Source organism: Poecilia reticulata, linkage group LG21, assembly GCF_000633615.1.
Source record: "Poecilia reticulata strain Guanapo linkage group LG21, Guppy_female_1.0+MT, whole genome shotgun sequence".
NCBI classification, from domain to species: Eukaryota; Metazoa; Chordata; class Actinopteri; order Cyprinodontiformes; family Poeciliidae; genus Poecilia; species Poecilia reticulata.
The window spans coordinates 8,944,655-8,962,566 of NC_024351.1; the positions used below are offsets into that span (position 1 = coordinate 8,944,655).

Genomic DNA, 17,912 nt, shown 5'->3' on the forward strand with positions numbered 1-17,912 from the left:
ATATGAGCAGAGAACCGGTCTGTTAGATTTCCAAGCTACCAAACTCAAACATTTCTCCTTACTTTATCCTCCTGACTGAACAAATAATCACAAATCTTTGCATAGACTTCCAATAGCCATCGCCTGATACCTATTTTTAGTGTTTCATACATAACATCATCCCACCTCTGCAAATTTCTGATGTGTTCACTTTTTTTTCTCTTTATTATTGTAGTTCAACTGTATAAATGACAAATTTAAACCAAATGCAAGGACGATTAAGCTATAGAAAAAAAAGACACTGACTTTATTATTTGCATGTGTTACAAAAGAAACATGGATGAGAAGAGGACCAATGTTCAGCAGAGCTCATACATTGCCCTAATTTGGAGAAAGTTGTTCTAATTTAGCAGTTTAGGCTGGGCTAAAATAGCAACAGTAGCATCATACCAGGTGAGTGAAACAATGGAAAAATTTTATTTCTGGAACAGTGAAGTCAAACAGTTTAACTTGTTACAGTTCACTCTCTAATGAACATAGGAAAGCATATCCTAATATATCTGAATTTATTTTTTTTCCCCTTCGTGAAGGAAAGAGCAAGAAAAGCAGTAAATTATAAACCTGAACAAATCAAGTACAGGCTGTTTCATGCTGAAGAGGGCAGGAACGTGAGTCTGACCTGACAGTCGATGAGCTGCTCCTCCATGTCCATGTCTTCATTTTGGGGCTGAAGAGCAGAGCTGAGAGTGGCCCGAGTGCTGAGCAGCCAGTGGTCCAGCTCTTCCGCCTCGCTGTGGTACCGCTGCAGCGCCTGCTCCTGTCGCTGCTCCTCCAGCTGTTCGCTCAGTTTCTCCTACAGAGGTCAGCCATGTCGGATTCCCAGGTGAGGATCAGAGCATATATTACAAATAAAAAATTCAAACACAGACAGGAATATTTTCTGGCTTCTACCTCTAAAAGCTGCCGCTTTCCAGACGCCTTCATGCGAATAGTGGCCATCCTTTCTCCCAGTACGGTTAGAGTGGAGCGCAGCGCCATTTGGTCCCCAGCTTTCCCATCACCGTCGTTGTCTCCCAGTTCTTCAGAGAAGCAAGCCTGCAGCTCGCCGATCTCATCCTGCAGCATCAGGATCTCGTCCATAAGAGCCTGCGCAGATGGCGACAGAGAAATGTGAGAATCTGACGGGACTGAATGAAGGGGAGGAAGACGGTGAGAAAGCAGGGAGAAAACTGCCCAATAGCAGTGCAAAAAGAAACTGTCTGCTGTAGCTGTGATGTTGGCATAGCAGTGAAGAATGGTGCCATGCAGTTTGTAGTGCAATATCAGTCCCTTTAATCTGATTTCACATATCTGACTTGTTTTGTTTTCTCACAACATTTACAATAATTTCTGCACTGCATTTTGCTTTTCAGGATTTCAGCTAGGAAGCCAAATATTTCTTTCTAACCTGGTGGGCTGCCATTTGGCTCTCAGGGGTCTTGTTGGGTTCCAGGCCCTCGTTCAGGGTCCCTTCGATGGACTCCATCTTGGTGGAAATGGACTGGAGGGATTCCTGATAGTGTTGCTGCCTCTCCAGGGCTTCATACAGGCTTTTCTGCTTCTCACTTATCTGTGGTAAGAGATAAATAAGGGGGGAAAAAAATGAGGATTAAGAAAAGAACTAATCTTAAAGAATTGGAGACTGTAGACTGTTATGTTGTTTTTGTGTCACCACTTCTGTGTTGATTTGGTGTCATGTTTGGAGTTATTATCCAGATAAAACACCAAGTGACAACCCACTTTGAGTTTTTAAAAAGCTCAATCTTTTTTTACATGGCTCCATTTAATGTCACAGTAGTTTTTGGCAAAATCTACTTCTCCCAAAGAATTAAATTAAAAAGTAAAAGTTACCAAACACTGATCACAAATGCTCAACTTACATTTATTCTGTAGTTCCAATATTATAAAAAATTATGGGTCAATACATTTTTTCCACTACTGACTAAAAGCATCTGATAGTTTAGGTTTCTAATTTTAAGAACTAAGAGGTTTTATTTTAATAAATTCTCACACCGGATCTATTATTACTAACCTATTGTGTAGTAATAACACAGAATCAGAATGGCGACAGTAATATCTACAGGTATTAGGTATAAAGTTGTGCTTTTCAATGCAGGAACTCTTGTTAAATCATCATCCAGCTCCACCTTTAGATTTGTTGAAATGTATTCCAAGTTTGTGGTGTAAAAGACAATTAGTCGTTCCACATTTGATTGTATCCAGCTAGATGAAGCTGAAGACATCCCATACCACATTCTTCAGAGTTTCCCAGGATCTCTGCAGGTCGTCCAAGTTAGCAGCACTTGTCTCCATTGACGGGTCGTACAGCTCCTGGAGCGGCGCTCTGCTTAGCGAGCTCCGACCCTACGGCACAGCAACACAACAAGCACAAATGTTAAATGTGGTACTACAATGGCATATGGTATTCCAATGTGTCCTCACATTCCTAGACATGCAGCCAACAACAGATTTTAACAAACATTTTGTGCCCAAAATAGCTCTGAAAAAATGACTAAAGCTTTTCAGACCTGCGCATTTCCCTGGGAGGTTAAGGTAGAAACTTTGCAAAACCAGAGTCACAAGTTAATGGTTAGTGGACACGGTTATACAAACACAAAGGGAGTATTTGTGAGAATTTAAGTCTACAGGGACTACCTTGCTGTGAGATAAATCTGTCGGTGTCTTTCCTGTTGTCTAAGCAGCATCCTGCCACAGGCTCATTAAATAAGGTTACAGTCATGACACTTTCCTGCAATAATAAGCCGATAAGGTCTTGTTATTGACCTTATCGGCTCTTCTGCTCTCAGTTCAGTAAACTGAATATCATAGGTAATGACAGAATAATACAACTGCAGTGTTAATGTCATGTTGGGTCTGATTCAAAGCCTTGATACAGCAAAACACAGATGGCAAAAAATAAATATTAGGACAAAGACAATGCTGATATAATAAAGAAAGAAGGACGCAGCAGATGATCTACAGGTGAATCAAACAACAGCTGCGTTGGTGATGGATATCAGGTTATAGAGGAGAGTAAAAAAATGAATGGAGAAAAAACACCTTTCTACTCAAATATTAAGCATTCTTACATTCTTCATTTTTAAAACACAGCACCAAAGTTGGATTAAAAACAAGCTAATCGCTACAACATTCTTCATTCTTCTTTATCCAAGCTAAAAATTGAGAGGGGAGCCGAGTCAGAGCAGACATCTAGACTTTTAACAACTGTAATTTCAAAAATGTCATAAAGGTTATCAAGGTTATCCCTTCTAAAGGGAGGATGTGTTGCATCCAGGCCAAAACGTCCAGACTCAGAAACAGTTTCTGACCAGATATAATAAGACTGCAAAAAGCTCTACAACCAAAACACTGCAACAAAGAACAGAAGCTTACAGAAACAGCAGTGCAAGAAACAAAAAATATCCTATATAAGTGTGGTATTTTATTAATTTTTACACTTCCTAACTTTCATATGAGGTAGTTTCTCCCACTGAAGATACTTTTTTTGTTATATTTTCTGTGCACATTTCACACAGGGAAATATCTGGTGACACACGGTTTAAAACATCAGACGTAAATAATTACAACCTTCTCTGTAAATAACCATTAATTTCAATGTTGAAATCCTCATAAAATTATATTTTCATCCCCTGCTATGATGATTTTTAAAACTAATTTGTTAAAGATGGTAGAAGTGCGATTTGGTTTTTATTCCTTTAGCTAAGCAGTTAGCTTTAGCTTCCAGGTCCAAGCTAATCTGGATTTATGATGAGTTATCTACTCCAGGTAAGATAATAAGTACTTTTTGAACCTCACTTCCTATTTATACATAAACCCCGATGGATGAACCATTCAATTTGACACTTACACAGTTTTTATTCTACGGGAATTTCAAATGTTTCTGCAGTTGCATCTGAAACAGATGGTGGTTGGTGAGTAATGGAAGCTGGGCAGGATGAGGATTACCGGGGTGGGATTTGCGAGTACCTGGTTAAGAGGAATGTCAGCAGCGTTAGCCCCGGGAGAGGGGGAGCGGCAGGCAGGGGGAGAGGAGACCTCGCTGTTGGTGCCCTCCTCCCCTGACTCCTCTGTCACGGGGGAGAGGAGTGTGTGGCAGCGCCCGGCTGTCATCTGACCACAGATATGCAACCGCACACCAAAAAACACATGAAACAAAAGCATGCGAGGGGAGAACAGGGCAAGAGGGGAAACAACAGAAAAGAGCCACATCAAAACAGGGGAGAGAGGTAAAAATAAAGAGGGAGATAAAGAGAAAGCATAAAAATTAACAGGGTAGGGCTTTGCAAGGATTAACAAGGTGTTAAATAATTAAATATCACACTGATATGGTCAGATTACTGGTACTGAAATAAAACACTGCAGTATGTCTGCACACACACCAGATCCCAGTGAAAATGACTGAAATTACAGAACGGGGTGAAGGAATGGCCTCCACCCGGAAGCTGACACACGCTGCAGGTTTACGCTCAGTGATTGTTCACACCACACACCCACATACTGTAGAGTAACGGTTACAGAACCACAAAAGCCTCTTTTTCTGTAGAAACACTGTATTTGATGAAGAAGTACAATCAACAATAGGTTAGTGTTATCTTTGATGAAAAATGTCTAAGGCTTAGCCAAGAGCAGCTAACGAGGAGCGTAAAGCAGTGGCAGTTGTCTTAGAACCAGCGTGCCTGCATGCTTCAGCTGAAATGTGAGTCAAGCATATAAAACTCAGCCTACTGACTCAGGACATCAGCACAATCAAAGGATGTTTTTTTTTTTTTTGTCTTGCCCTGGGTTTATGACGCAATGAAAAGCAACAGACTGCATCGGAACGAAAGCTTTTCAACCGTTTTATACAATGACTCTAAAATATACACGACTGAGAGACAAAAAGAAAAGAAGAAAGCTTATGGTAAAACATGCACTTCCAGTCACCACCAGTACCAGACTTGAAAGCTGTTCATGAAATACTCAGATTCAGTCATATCCTGTTTCCTGGCCTGTGGAGACTAAATACATCAAAACAACGGTGACAAGGCAAGGAAGCAAAAAAAGGTATATGAACGCCTGAGAAACATGCAGGAAAAAACAATAGAGGAGAATAATTATAAAGGAAAAAATATTCTTCTGCTTAGGCACTCAGTTTCAGGCTAATATGGAGGTAAAGGAAGAAAGGAAACAATACATTTGTATAACAAAAATTAGATTTCTGTTTTGTTTTGTGCAAAAGTTCAGGTACCTAAGAAGGTAGAGATGAGCCTTGGTGATATTAATGCTGAATCTTCCCCAGGCAGCTACAGTCTAATGCATTTTAACACTTCTAACTAGATGTTAACTTTGAGAAAATATTTATATTTGTGGGTGACTTTCCAAGTGCACCTTCTAAAATAAAAGCTCTATTTTTATGATCAGAAGCCTGTAGACCTTTGCCCTCTCTCTGTCACTATCACTTGGAAGTGTTAAGCCTGATACAATAAAGTATTTTTATTTGGAGTGCATTTCCACCAAGGTGGAAAAGTTCTGCAACAGATATTTGCAGAACTCTGATCAGCGAGTCTGAGATTGCCTGAAGAAACTGAAGTAATGCATCCATGGAAGAGTTGAAGGAGGGAATTTGAAGCAAATTACTAGCCAAGTATCTTTCCAAACTGTAATTTAGCATAGTCACTACTAGTTTAGGAGCTTTCAGCGTAGTCATCTTGGACAAAAAAAAACAAAAACAAAAAAACCCACACTTTCCAAAGAGCAGTGTGGAATTTCTTCACAGATTCGTCACTCTGAGTGTATCGGGTCAAGAAGCGTTCTCACTCACCATAACGACAGAGGGGTGGGCTGGAAGTTGCTTGCTTGCAGCTGAGCCGGCGTTTCCCACGACGCTGGCCAGCTCCTCGTCGCTCAGCTCCTCCACGCCATCCGACAGGCCCTCCACCTCGGTGACGGTCAGGAGCATGGTGGCGTGCTTGGCCTTCACCGTCAGCATCTTGCACTTGGAGTGGAGCGAGGCGATCTGCTCCTGGTAGCCACGGATCTTTAGGGTAAGCTCCTGTCAAAACATTCCCCCAAAGAGAACGGATCATCACCAACCCCCCTCTCCGAGGATCGGGAGAGTAAGGTTCAGCCCGCAGCAGACGATCAAGAGCTCCTGGTTACGGCAGGGTCCTGATGAAAGGAAGAGTTGCTTTGGCCTGACTCATTCTCTCCTCTCCTCGGACTCTTTCGGCTTCACAGCGTGGATAAGTGTACAAAGGGAACAGAACTGCCTCTCTCAGTTTTCCCCCCTCTCTGCGTCTCTGAGCCAATCAGAGCAGCACAGAGGCGCCTGACTCAGATCGGTTAGTGAAGCTGAGCCGACAGGATGTTCGGTTGAGGCAGAGACCCTTGCAGAAATACTTCAAAATCCCTCAGACACTCCCTCTTGTACACATATACACAAATGGCAAGGGAGAGAAAACAGGAAGTGATCTCACTCCTAAACTCCCCGCCCCCTTTCCTTCGCCTGCCGCTTCCCGTCTCCGCCTGTCGGCAGAGCGCATTCCTGTTAACAAAAGGGAGCTGCAAGGAGAGAGGGGCTGCTCAGGGGACGGAGGATGACAGAGCGGGAATCAAATTACAGCTCCTCCTCCAGCTCTCCTCCTCCTCCTTCTGCTCCCTCTGCACCACAGATGGTCAATGCACCGATAAACACGTCACGTGACTGAAAGGGCCAGCAGAGTTGCAGCTCAGCTTAAAGATCAAACTTGGACATAATCATACTGTCAAACTGAGGTGGAAAGCGGAACTTCTTTATCAGTCATAGAGAATATATAAATCTATCAAATGCAATAAAAATGTCTTCCAGCGTGAGGAGATTTGACCCGTTTTCTGACTCGACCTTTGCTCTGCATGAAACATCAAACAAGCTTGACGAGGCTAAGAGAAAATACAACAAAAAGCAGGATGTTTGAAAAGCTCAGATTCATCTACCGAGGCAGATATACGTAGGTGCAGGAACCATCAGATAAGAAAGGAATGTCATTGTTCACAATCCCCTCACAAGATAGAACTGCTCTGACAGAGCATTGAATTAAGTTCTCCATGTCACATAATGAGTGCTAGAGTTTTTTACTTCACATTACTAAAATTAGAACATCTGGATGACCGAATGCAGTCTGACTCAGTTTTATTTAAGATGCAGTAATGCAACTTCTCTTTTTTAGAGTAAGTGCGGCAAAAGTAAAGGAAATACATAGAATGACTCAAGTTCCCGATTTGCTCTCAGTTCTTTGATGTTCTTCATTTGTAACCAGTCGACTTTTTGTCCTGTTACAGCCACCAATTTCAAAGTTTTTAATTTGGATTTTACGTGACAGGTCAACACAACGTGGTGTGAAAAATGATTTTGGCAGCACCATGATGAGGGGACGTTTTTCTTCATTGTGAGAAAATTCAAGAGTCGACAATCGCAGGACAATCCTGGAAGAAAACCTTTAAGAGGTTGCCAAGGACTAGAGATTAGCACAGAGATTTACATTCCAGCTGGAAAAAGACTGTAAACATGTAGCCAGGTCTGTTTATCACAGAATATTTATCTGTTAAAATAACTCAGCAATATAAACCAAAATGAGATCTGTTGGAAGTTTTGAAAAATACTGCTTGCAGCCATTGTGATCTGACAGAATTTTAGCTATTTTCTAAAATTCTGTCAGTATTTTAGAAATACTGACAGTATTTCTAAAATACTGACAGTATTTCTAAAATACTGTTCTAGACTGCTTCTAGACTAACTAGAAGCAGAGTCTGCTTCTAGTTAGTCTGCTAACTAGAAGCAGACTCTGCTTCTAGTTAGCAGAGTCTGCTAACTAGAAGACTCTGTTTACTAAAGTGGAAACTTCTGGAGGGAGTTGGTTGCATTCAACTTTATGTGCAAAAATGTGCAAAACTGTCTCCGAGCACTTAAATGGGCACAGAAATCAAGAAATACCTCATGGTGGTGAATCTGAGCCTGAAGCTCCTGGATGTTGTTGGTAGAAACGGGTCTGTCCTGAATGATGCGATGAGCATCCTCGATTAATCTCTGGAGGTTCCTGACTTCCAGCTCATACTGCTCGTACTGAACCACCGCCTCCTGTTAAAGGGCAAAATGTGACACTTTAGTTTGAAAAATCATGATGACATGCAGTTTAAATAAATATGTATTTCTGTTTCATCTGTATAAACCTGAAATATCGAATCTTTAGTGTGCTTACTTTCAGAATCTTGAGAAGAACAGGTTTACAGCAGGATATAAAGACACACCACACTATTGAGATTTAAATTTTTTTTAAAATATAAAGTAACAACATATACTTTTCCTTTTTCTTCCCAATTATGTACTACTTTTTATTGATCCTATAAGATATCCCAATAAAAAAAGACAGAAGTATGAGGTGTAGTATGATAAAATGCTTTTTCAAGGCTTTCAATTTCCAAGATTTGATAACAAAAATCTTAGTTACTTTGCTATTTTTAATATTTACAATTTAAATTCCAGTTTTGGTAAGATTGGCGTTTCTATCTCAATAAGAAACCGTTTTGTAGATTTATGGCTTTACCTCGTTGAAAATGATGCATTTAGTATGAAATGGCTCAGAGACTCAAGTCATCTTCTAAATAACCACTACTATTCACTTGATAAAAAAAACTGTCCACAACCAAAAGGCTGAAAGTAAATATGACCCTGATGGGGGCCAAAAGAAAACAAACATTCCTGAAAAGGTCTGTTGAGACACTAGCAGGAATTTAGAGCAATGGCTACTCTATGAACAGCCAATGATACAGAAAAACAACGAAGCTTAGGCTGCATAGGTCACATGATGTTTTTTTATAATACAGTCACTTATCTAATATATATATGAACTGTAACTTTAAATCAACCAGACAGCATGAAATTAAATTACTTTTCAGAAGTTTTCTGCTCCATCTTCATGCAGAATATGTGAACCTAAAGTTGCTGCTGTCACTAAATATTTTTAAGGCTGTTCCTATTGATTTGGAGACGGAATCATCTGTCTGTAAATGTTTTAACAGAGGAATCTTTTAACTGATTCATTTGTTTATTAGTGCAAATTTTTTCTGTTCTGCTGTGAGTATTTTGTGTGAAATAAAGGTAAAAAAAATTTTTTTTAAAGCGTCGTCTACCTGTAGGATGTTGCACTGCTGAATGGTTGTGTGCTGCAGCTGGCTGGCCTCTTGCTGCAGAGACTGAGCTGTGCGGCAGATAGGCAGACTGGCCACTACCTCCTCAGGCAGCCGGAGGGCGCTCTGACACTGCTGCACTGAAGCCACCTGCTGCTTAAAGCCCTCCATATCCACCAGGAGAAGCTTGGAAGAGAGTGAGAGAGTAGGAAGCATTTATACGTATGTAATAAAGAAAGACATGTAACATAAAGCATCTCTGAATAAAATCAGTGAATTCAGTGTAGGAACCTGTCGCTGCGTGAGCTGCTCCCTGAGGCTGAGCTTGTTGAGATCAGGAGAAGCGAGCGCGACCTGGATCTGATCGACAGCGGCATGCAGGCTCTTCACCTCCGCCTCGAGACGCAGCATGTCCTGGAGAGAGACACGGAAACGACGAATCAAGCTGAGCCACACACAGTTCCTCCCATGAATCTGCAGACCCTCCTCATTGAGGTGAATACGTTTCATCGATGCTGGCTCTTTTCAAGTTTAGAACAGGAATAAGAGATTTATCCAAATGTTACTAGGGATGCAAGAATGCATTTAATTAGCAGTATTTAGAAGTGACAGTGTCTTTTTTTGATCTGGGTTGTTTAAAAAAATAAATACATAAAGATGCAATATAAAATGTGTCAAATGCACATTGTCATTAGTACGACTAAACAAAAGACTATAATCTGGATTTCAGCTGTACACTGACCAGATTAGAGTCGTGGATTTGCGCTGCTTAATTATGACCGTGCTATATTCTGAAAAGCCTGAAGGGGGCAATGTTGTCACAGAGATTTGAGAAGGGTGCAAACCTTTTACCAAATTTACTAAACTGTAAGTTGGCCAAATTTCATTGCACATTTTGTTTAACAGATTTTAATCACATCCCTAAGGAGGAAGTGTCTGACTCTTGCAATTTCACTATAGAACAAGGAAAACTACATTAACAAATCTTTCTAATTTAATTGTTTGCGATTCTTGAGGAAATATTAAATGTTTGCACAAAAACTTTCTAAGATGGTTTATATTCACAGAAATTTCATACACTTGGGGAGCAATTGTCATTTTCACACAGGCTTGCTTTCTGTTAGTGCAGCAGTGGATTTTGATGCTGTGAAATTTCCCCCAGACTGTCAGAGCTTGGAAAATAGATGGTCACATTTTTAAGAGTGAATACATGTAAAAGCTTTTTACTTTAGCTGCATCCTGGAGACTCTGGAATCGGGTCTTGGCCAACTGCTGCAGCTCCTCTGTGCGTCTGCTGAGGTGTTTCACCTGCTGGCTCCATCCCTCCATGTGCAACACGTCCACCAGCTGCCCCTCCCTCTCCCCCATCGCCTCCAAGTCGCCATGGAGACCGCGACACTCCCGCAGCAACGCCTGTCATCACAAGACCAATAAATTAGACGTCAAAGAAGGGAGGTTATTGTGTCGGGCAATTATACTAATTAAGGTCAGCCAACGTAGCGTTTACCGAGACACTTCCTAGGAAATCATAAAGTGAGTCTAATTAGCTGCTGCTTTGAGTATTTTCAGATTAATAAGGCTGATGTGGAAAAGAAATGCAGTGTTTTTAAGGAAAAACATCATAAATGTGATGCAAGTAGCTTTACGTTTCTTGTGGTCCAGCAGGTGGGACTCAAGAGACTCACCTGGTGGGAACGAATTTGCTCCTGCAGCTGCGTCGCAGAGCTCCAGACGATGTTACCAGAGACCAGATCCTCTGCTTTCTCTATCCAGGCCAAGATGAAAGCCTTCATGTTGTGATATTCCTCCACAAGTTTCTCTGCCTGCACAAACAGAAGGAAAGCTATTTGATACAACCAACATAAAATACCAAGACTGTGTACTATACCACCATATACAAAGGGTTTATCTCTTTCAGGAGGGTTTATCATCTGAAGCACATTGCCAGAGTTGGACTGTTTCTCAATCCAAAGCAGAGAATAATACATACATTCATAAGTAAAACTGACTAATGTAGTGCTCTGCTTTCCTAAGAAGAGCATAAATGCACTACATGCGTTTGAGAGCAGCTGAAAGATTTAATATCTTTAAAACTAAATTAATCCTTTTTAGTGCTGCTAAAACAAATAGCCAGAAAATTCTAAACATATTGACCATTTAAAATATGTATAAATGTCAAATTCTTAATCAAAATGTATTTCTCCCTGGATTTTCAGGAAGCCATACGTGCTTTGTAGTTTTTTATTGATATAAATTAAACAATGCACTAACTTATGCACTAACCTACAAAATATATCTGCATACCTTATGTATCATAACTGATAAACACATTATATTTTTTTACATTTTATTGTCTGTAACTTTTCCAAGTAAGAACTTAATGCCATTTTGGGCATTAAGTAAATCAAGCACTTGCTACATGTCATGCTTAAATCCTTCACCAGAGGGCAGAAGAGAAGCATAGGATTTGATGCATCAAGTTTTCAGTAAAACAGCAACTTTGTTAAAAGAGACAGAAGAAATATCAGGAATTTCTTGTGAAAAATACACGTCCGACATTCTAGGGTTAAATTATATTTTTTTTAAATCTAGTACATGTGTTTTATTTTAACATATTTCACATATTTTTTATTTGATTATTATGCCTTTCATAGTTTCTACTATTTTTTATTTTTTTCATAGATAAGTGTAATTTTTTAAATATGTCTTTATTTGACTTATACTTAAAGTAAAGCCTCTGATAGTTCCTCATAGTAAAAGAACTGCAGTTTGGTTTCAAAATTGTATAGATATGTATATGTTGTAGTTCTCTTTATTTTAATTTATTCCAAATGTCCTGTCAGGCTTGTTTCTTTGTTTCTAACCTTCGTAAAGCAGTGTCATACTAATCTCTATAAAGTCTGTTCCTATAAATAAATCCGATTGACTGAGGAAACCTCTCACCTTCTTGAGTCTGTTGACTTTGTCCTGAGCCTGCTGTGCAGTTTGACGCTGCAGCTCTGTTAGTTTCACCACAGCACCGCCGAGCTGCTTACTCAGCAGCGGGTTCTGCTCTCCGAACTCCTGAACAGCAACGCCCAACTCTGCCAGAGAGCCACCACAGGATTCACACTCTTCACAGAGAGCCTGGAGACAAGAAAAGGAATAAAATAAGGAACCAAAAACATTTGAGACACACATATAGAGGTCAAGGTCAGTCAGAGAGAACAATAAGACAAAGATGGGAAGCTTATGGACCAGAATAAAAGCTAAATAGATCAACTGCCAAACAGAAAACCACAGATTTAGTAGTTGTGCTTTTACTGGAAAATTTCCACTAATACAAGAGTAATGGTAAGACGACAAGATGAAGAACAGAATGGAGGGGTTTAAAATCCCATTTGGTGTTGTGCTTCCTGAAGTGGGTCGGCTGAATCCAGTTCAAACCATTCCAATTCTCTCACACACATTAACCCCAACACCTGCAGAATGAATAGCCAGCTGAACTGGGGTTAATTGCTTGCTAATTAGTCAATCTGTCTGTCTGATTACTTTGGTCTCTTCCTTGGCCTCCTCCAGGTCGGCGCTCTTTTCTTCTAGTTTCATTGTGATGGTCTTCAGCTTCGTCTCAGTGTCCTGAAGTCTGTAGCTGAAGTCCTCTTTCACATCCCTGGTCTGCTGCACCTCCCTTTCCCTAGCCTGAACCTACAATGACACACAATGGTAAACGTCAACAACATTTAATCTAACTTTTAAAGAAGGCTAAGTGAAGAGGTTACCTGATCTTCAGCAGAACCCAAAGCAAGAGCAACCTCAGCTAGCTGCATGCTGAGCTCAGAGGGCAGACCAGCTTGCAGGTCCTGATATTTGGACTGCTGCAGCTCCGTCATGCGCTCCACACTTTGACGCCTGCTGATGACCTCGCCGTGTGCAGTCTGCAATACAAACAGGATCACACACAGCGCAACAAATCGCATTTACTAATGTCTGCTTACATTTGCTGTGTTAACATTAAAGCTAATCAGAGGTTTGTGGCCTGTTTTAGGCGGACGTATTGTGCAGGTTCAGTGGCGTACCTCCAGCTCATGCAGAAGTGAGTCTAAGTCTGCAGTGGGACTCAGCAATAAGCCCCGGGTGTCTTGGATCCAGCCTTTGACTAAGCCAAGCTCCTTCTCTACCTCTTCTCTCTCCCTCAGCTCCTGGTGTACCTGAGTTCTGCTGGATCGCACCTGCAACAACAGGCTAAACAACACACCAAAGATGTATATTTCATGACAAAAGACTAACACAAAGTCATTTTAAACTTTTTAAACACCAGCGTGGCACAAAAATATTAGTGCACGTCACCCTGAACGCACCATCCCCACAGTGATACATGGCGGTTACACGTTATCACTGACCTATCATATTGCTCCTGCATGTGTCTGATCTTCTGCAGGCACGGCGTGTCTTCATGTCCGTTCTCCGTCTTCTTCTCCGTCACCGCCTCCTTCTCGGCCTCTCCTCTAAGACAACGGGTTTGTTGCACCAACAGGGCAAGGCTGGACTGCTCCCTCTCCACCTCTTGGCTGAAGGAGTCGTGGTATTCCAGCAGGCTCTGCAGCGCCGCCCTGGTGGCGGCCTTCTCAACGGTGCTGTCTGGCACACGACTATGGAGGTCTTTGGATACAGAGCTCACCTTCTCCATCTAAAGTACAGGAAGGGTTAAATCGATTGAATCAACTAAATAAGACCATTATCTGTTTATAACTGTACAAAAAAAATCTCATGTTTGCTTGGACACGCACAAAAAGTGGTTAGAATATTCTCTGACATCCCTACTTAAGGTGTGCTTCTTACGTAAAACATTAAAGGTAATACTTTGTTTTATATTTTGTTTAATTTCTACATTTAAGCAAACCCTAAAATGTTTTTAACCATTTAACAAACATAAAGACTGCAGCAAATGACATCATGTTGAGACAAACAAAGGAGGGGAAAAAAACCCAGTGGACAACAGGAATGTGCCACATATGAGGAAGTGATCATTCCCTCAGTCTGACTTCCTTTCCCTTTCAGAAACACTCCTTTGTGGGAATCTGTGGGAGCTGACAGAGTCTGAGCTCAAATTAGGTCAAAAGGCGGGAAAACACTTCGTGACACACTGTTTTGGCAGGAAGACGCCGCTGGCCGGCCGCCTGAAGTTACATCACAGCCCACCAACTGGTTTCAGCCGTTACTGCGTTTGACCCAAAATCTGCAGCAACAGTTAGATGAGCGGCAGGCAACTTGATTGTTGTGTGAAAAGCTTCCAACAATAAAATTCATTCTTATCCATTGGCCAGATCTATTCTGAGTCCAGTTATTCACGCTGGGGCTTCATGATAATAGCACAATGTTACTGTGAAGAACCGATTTAAAGTTAGCCAACTATCTGCTTGTGTGAGTAGATTTGGACAAACACAGAAAATGTTCCTGGTTTGAAATAGTAGCAAAAGCAAAAATAAAAAAAAAGCTAAATGTAATTTTGGGACAGTAATGAGCTTTTATCCAGTAAGTTCATGGTCACTGACTGATCGGGTAAAACAGACTACAGAAACGCTATCAGAGAAATTTCCATTGTAGCAAATAATTTTCTTGTAAACAGTACAACTTAGTTATTCTGACAAAAATGTAGAAGTGAACAATTGATACTTCTCTAGAAAAAAAAACCCTGAATCAATGGCAGATATTTTCATATATTCTACAATTAAACAACGAAAACAAACTCTAGTTCCTTTTAACATGGGAAAAATGTATTGCTATAGGTCTGCATCTGAAAACTTGATTGCAAAAGTACTGTTGAATATTACAATGACAATTTCATCTGTAATTAAGTTGTACTTCAAATGAGCATAATGTGCGACAACACTTCATGCCATTCAGCTTTAGTTTACCGGCTCCTGCTCATCAGAGCGATTTGATCTCTATGCTACTAATGAAGAAAACAGGAATGGTGAGAATATTAAATTCAAGTTTTTCCTCCGACCTTTTCGATGAAGTTCCTCCATTCCCTGGCAGCGTCCTCCAGCGCCCTCTCCTGGGCTCGGGCCACGCTACGGAGCAGTGTCCACCGTTGCCATAGCGATGACACAATGTGACGAGTGAGAACTTTGCTGGACTCAGACGTGATTCGATCCAGCTTTGCAGCACTCTCCTTCAAAGCACTCAAAGGCACCTCCAGCACGTCAATCTGAGTCACGAGAGACTGCAGCAAAAAAATAAAACAAACTTCAACAATGAATATGTTCTCAGTTAGAGCTAAAATTTTATAAAAATATATCGGTAGGATTTTTAATCAAGATAAACATTAAGATGTGGTTCCCCACCTCCTGTCTTCGACACTTATCCTCTACTTCGTGGATGCTGAGAGCTTTTGCTGTCGTGAATTCAGATGTTTTGCTTTCTAAATCATCCATCTGTTCAACCAGCATCTCTTTTGAGTGTTGAAACGAGCTCCACGATGCATCACACCTGGGAAAATATGTAGACGTGGCATGGCTTCATTAGCATTAAATCAAATGTTTAATATTAGAAACAAAATTCGATCCAATTCAAAGATGCTGTTTTTATTCCAGAGGGAAATACCTCTGCAACACTTCTCTGTAAGCGTCCACTTGCTGTGCGACTTCTTCCTTGATCTGCTGCATCGACTGAGTCTTTGTCCTGATCTGTTTCAACTCTCCTGCCGCCACAAAATCGACCAGCAGAGAATCCAGGGTCCTTATCTCCTCTGCAGAAGTTGTGAAGTTCTTCTCCTGGGCTAAAATTTCTTCCAGATTTTGCATGCAGTCTTTGCGGTTTTCAATCTCCACCCCCGATCTGGCCTCATGGAGCAAAGTGGAAACATTGTCCAGCCATTCCTGCATGTACTGCAAAGATAAGCGGTGCCTCTGGACCAGACTGAGAGCTTGATCCAGTGCCAGCTAGAAAATGTAGAAGATTGCTTAATTAAACTGAAGTCCCGGATCGAAGCTCTGATTTACGTGACACATTGAATTACTATCATAAAAATAAGTTGATAAGGAAAACAGTTACCTGTTTAGCACACACTTCTTGTTGGACATTTTCGCCCAGCTTCACGAGTTCCTGTACTTTTTCTTCTATCTTCACAGAAACTGCTTCTCTCTTACTTTCACACTTTTGCCTTTCTCTTACACCCAAGACATCGACCAACTTCAGTCTGCTCCTCACTTCCTCCTCGGTGATTTTAAGTTTCTGCTTCTCTTCATTTATCCTCTCAGCTTTGACCTCGGAAATGATCAAAGGCTCCTTCAGTTTTTTCTCCACAGCCTTCAGCCAGTCCGACATCCTCTCAGCCTCTCTTGAGAAACTCTCTCTCTTTGTGACTCCGGTTTCACTTTCTTTAACTAAAGACTTAATATCACTCTGTAATGACTGCAACAACTCGAGCTGCAGTTTAGTTTCCTGGAAGGAAGCAGTGTCAAACTTTAGATCAAGGTTTTTTGTGTGTGTATAACTTTCTTCTATCCGAGATCTCACTCCTTCTAAACTTCCCAGCAGCAGATAAAGATTTGCTATTTTATCTAAAGAACTCAATTCTTTATTTGACTTTACTCTGAGCAGCCCCTCTTTAACAGAGTGAATCTCTGAGTTTAGTTTGGACACCACTCTGTTGTGTTCATCTACTTTTTTCAAGCAGTCGCTCAAGTGTTTTGTCTTCTGATAATTCCTTCTCTTCAGTTTGCTATGGAGAGTGACCAGCTGCTGCATCTCCTCGGTTCTGTTTTGATAACATCTGATTAAAAAGCCTTGGCTTTTACCATGAAGTTCTCCGACAGCAGGACCGAGATGAACCAAACTTTCATCAATAGTTTTATGTTCATTTATCAAACGGACACCGTTCTCCTCTGTTATGTTGATAGTCTGCTTCTCAAGATTGTCAAATTGCTCTTGGAGTTCCTCCAGTGCATTGCGAGTGATTTCAAACAAAGTGCTGAACTCTTTTCTCTCTTGGATAATCTGCTGGACCCTGTCTTTCTTCTCTTTGGCAAGAGCTAGGATGGCGTTGTACTGCTGGGGCAGGGCATTGAGCCGCTCATCCAGGTAGCAATGGTCGACCTCGTTCAGAGTAGGGAGGATTTCCTGACCGATTCTTTGGACGATGAGAAGGAGGTTCTCGTACTCCGACGCCTGCTCTAAGACACTTTGATAGTTAGACATGTGATTTAGCAAATCGGAGCTCTCTTCCACACTGTTGAAGTTGATTTCAGGGAATGTTATGACTTCCGCTCGTCTCAGCCAGTTGCAGGTTTTATCCAGGTCAATCTGGAAGTACTTCCTCGAAGTCAAGGCTTTTTCCAAGCCTGCGAGACGCTGGGTAGTCCTCTGGAGTGCTGTTTCAAAGGCTGACTGTAGCTCCTCAAGTCTCGCCAGTGTTTCCGCTCTTTCTTTGTCGCTTGCGTCTCTCTCTAACTCTCGCCCTTGAACCCAGAGCGAAGCCAACTCTCTCTGGTAAGCCCGTAAGCTGCTCTGGACGCTCCGACACGCAGCAACCTGTTTGGTCAAATCCTCCGGAAGAAGAGAAATATGGTCTTCTAATAAAGCTTTTCTTTCCTGCTGCTTTACCCACGACAAGGCTCTCCCAACTCCTTGAAGGAACTGCGTTCTCTCTGTGAAAGCCTTGAGAAGAAGTTTTATTGGTAAGAGGGCAGATGTCCTTTGGGGTGCAATTAAAGTTTAATTTGCATTTAATTTAGAATGCCAGCTGCTTA

The 17,912-nt window shown here is 41.3% G+C and overlaps 1 protein-coding gene across 9 annotated transcripts in view; it reads right to left on the reverse strand.

The window, feature by feature from the left end:
- Nucleotides 1–17,912, reverse strand: part of syne1a (spectrin repeat containing, nuclear envelope 1a) — a 146,447-nt gene that overhangs the window by 33,275 nt on the left and 95,260 nt on the right. For 8 of the 9 annotated variants that reach the window (XM_017302163.1, XM_017302170.1, XM_017302166.1 and 5 more), the window contains 20 exons: nucleotides 16,216–17,820; nucleotides 15,766–16,103; nucleotides 15,507–15,651; nucleotides 15,167–15,385; nucleotides 13,560–13,846; nucleotides 13,236–13,401; nucleotides 12,939–13,094; nucleotides 12,712–12,864; nucleotides 12,124–12,306; nucleotides 10,866–11,003; nucleotides 10,408–10,593; nucleotides 9,472–9,594; nucleotides 9,184–9,366; nucleotides 7,988–8,131; nucleotides 5,840–6,070; nucleotides 4,006–4,149; nucleotides 2,269–2,382; nucleotides 1,427–1,588; nucleotides 931–1,125; nucleotides 659–832 (listed from right to left, as the gene is read on the reverse strand). In XM_017302163.1, the coding sequence (XP_017157652.1) occupies nucleotides 659–832; nucleotides 931–1,125; nucleotides 1,427–1,588; nucleotides 2,269–2,382; nucleotides 4,006–4,149; nucleotides 5,840–6,070; nucleotides 7,988–8,131; nucleotides 9,184–9,366; nucleotides 9,472–9,594; nucleotides 10,408–10,593; nucleotides 10,866–11,003; nucleotides 12,124–12,306; nucleotides 12,712–12,864; nucleotides 12,939–13,094; nucleotides 13,236–13,401; nucleotides 13,560–13,846; nucleotides 15,167–15,385; nucleotides 15,507–15,651; nucleotides 15,766–16,103; nucleotides 16,216–17,820 (5,046 nt within the window). The remainder of the gene's footprint in view (nucleotides 1–658; nucleotides 833–930; nucleotides 1,126–1,426; nucleotides 1,589–2,268; nucleotides 2,383–4,005; nucleotides 4,150–5,839; nucleotides 6,071–7,987; nucleotides 8,132–9,183; nucleotides 9,367–9,471; nucleotides 9,595–10,407; nucleotides 10,594–10,865; nucleotides 11,004–12,123; nucleotides 12,307–12,711; nucleotides 12,865–12,938; nucleotides 13,095–13,235; nucleotides 13,402–13,559; nucleotides 13,847–15,166; nucleotides 15,386–15,506; nucleotides 15,652–15,765; nucleotides 16,104–16,215; nucleotides 17,821–17,912) is intronic. The other variant, XM_017302167.1, reaches the window with a different exon arrangement.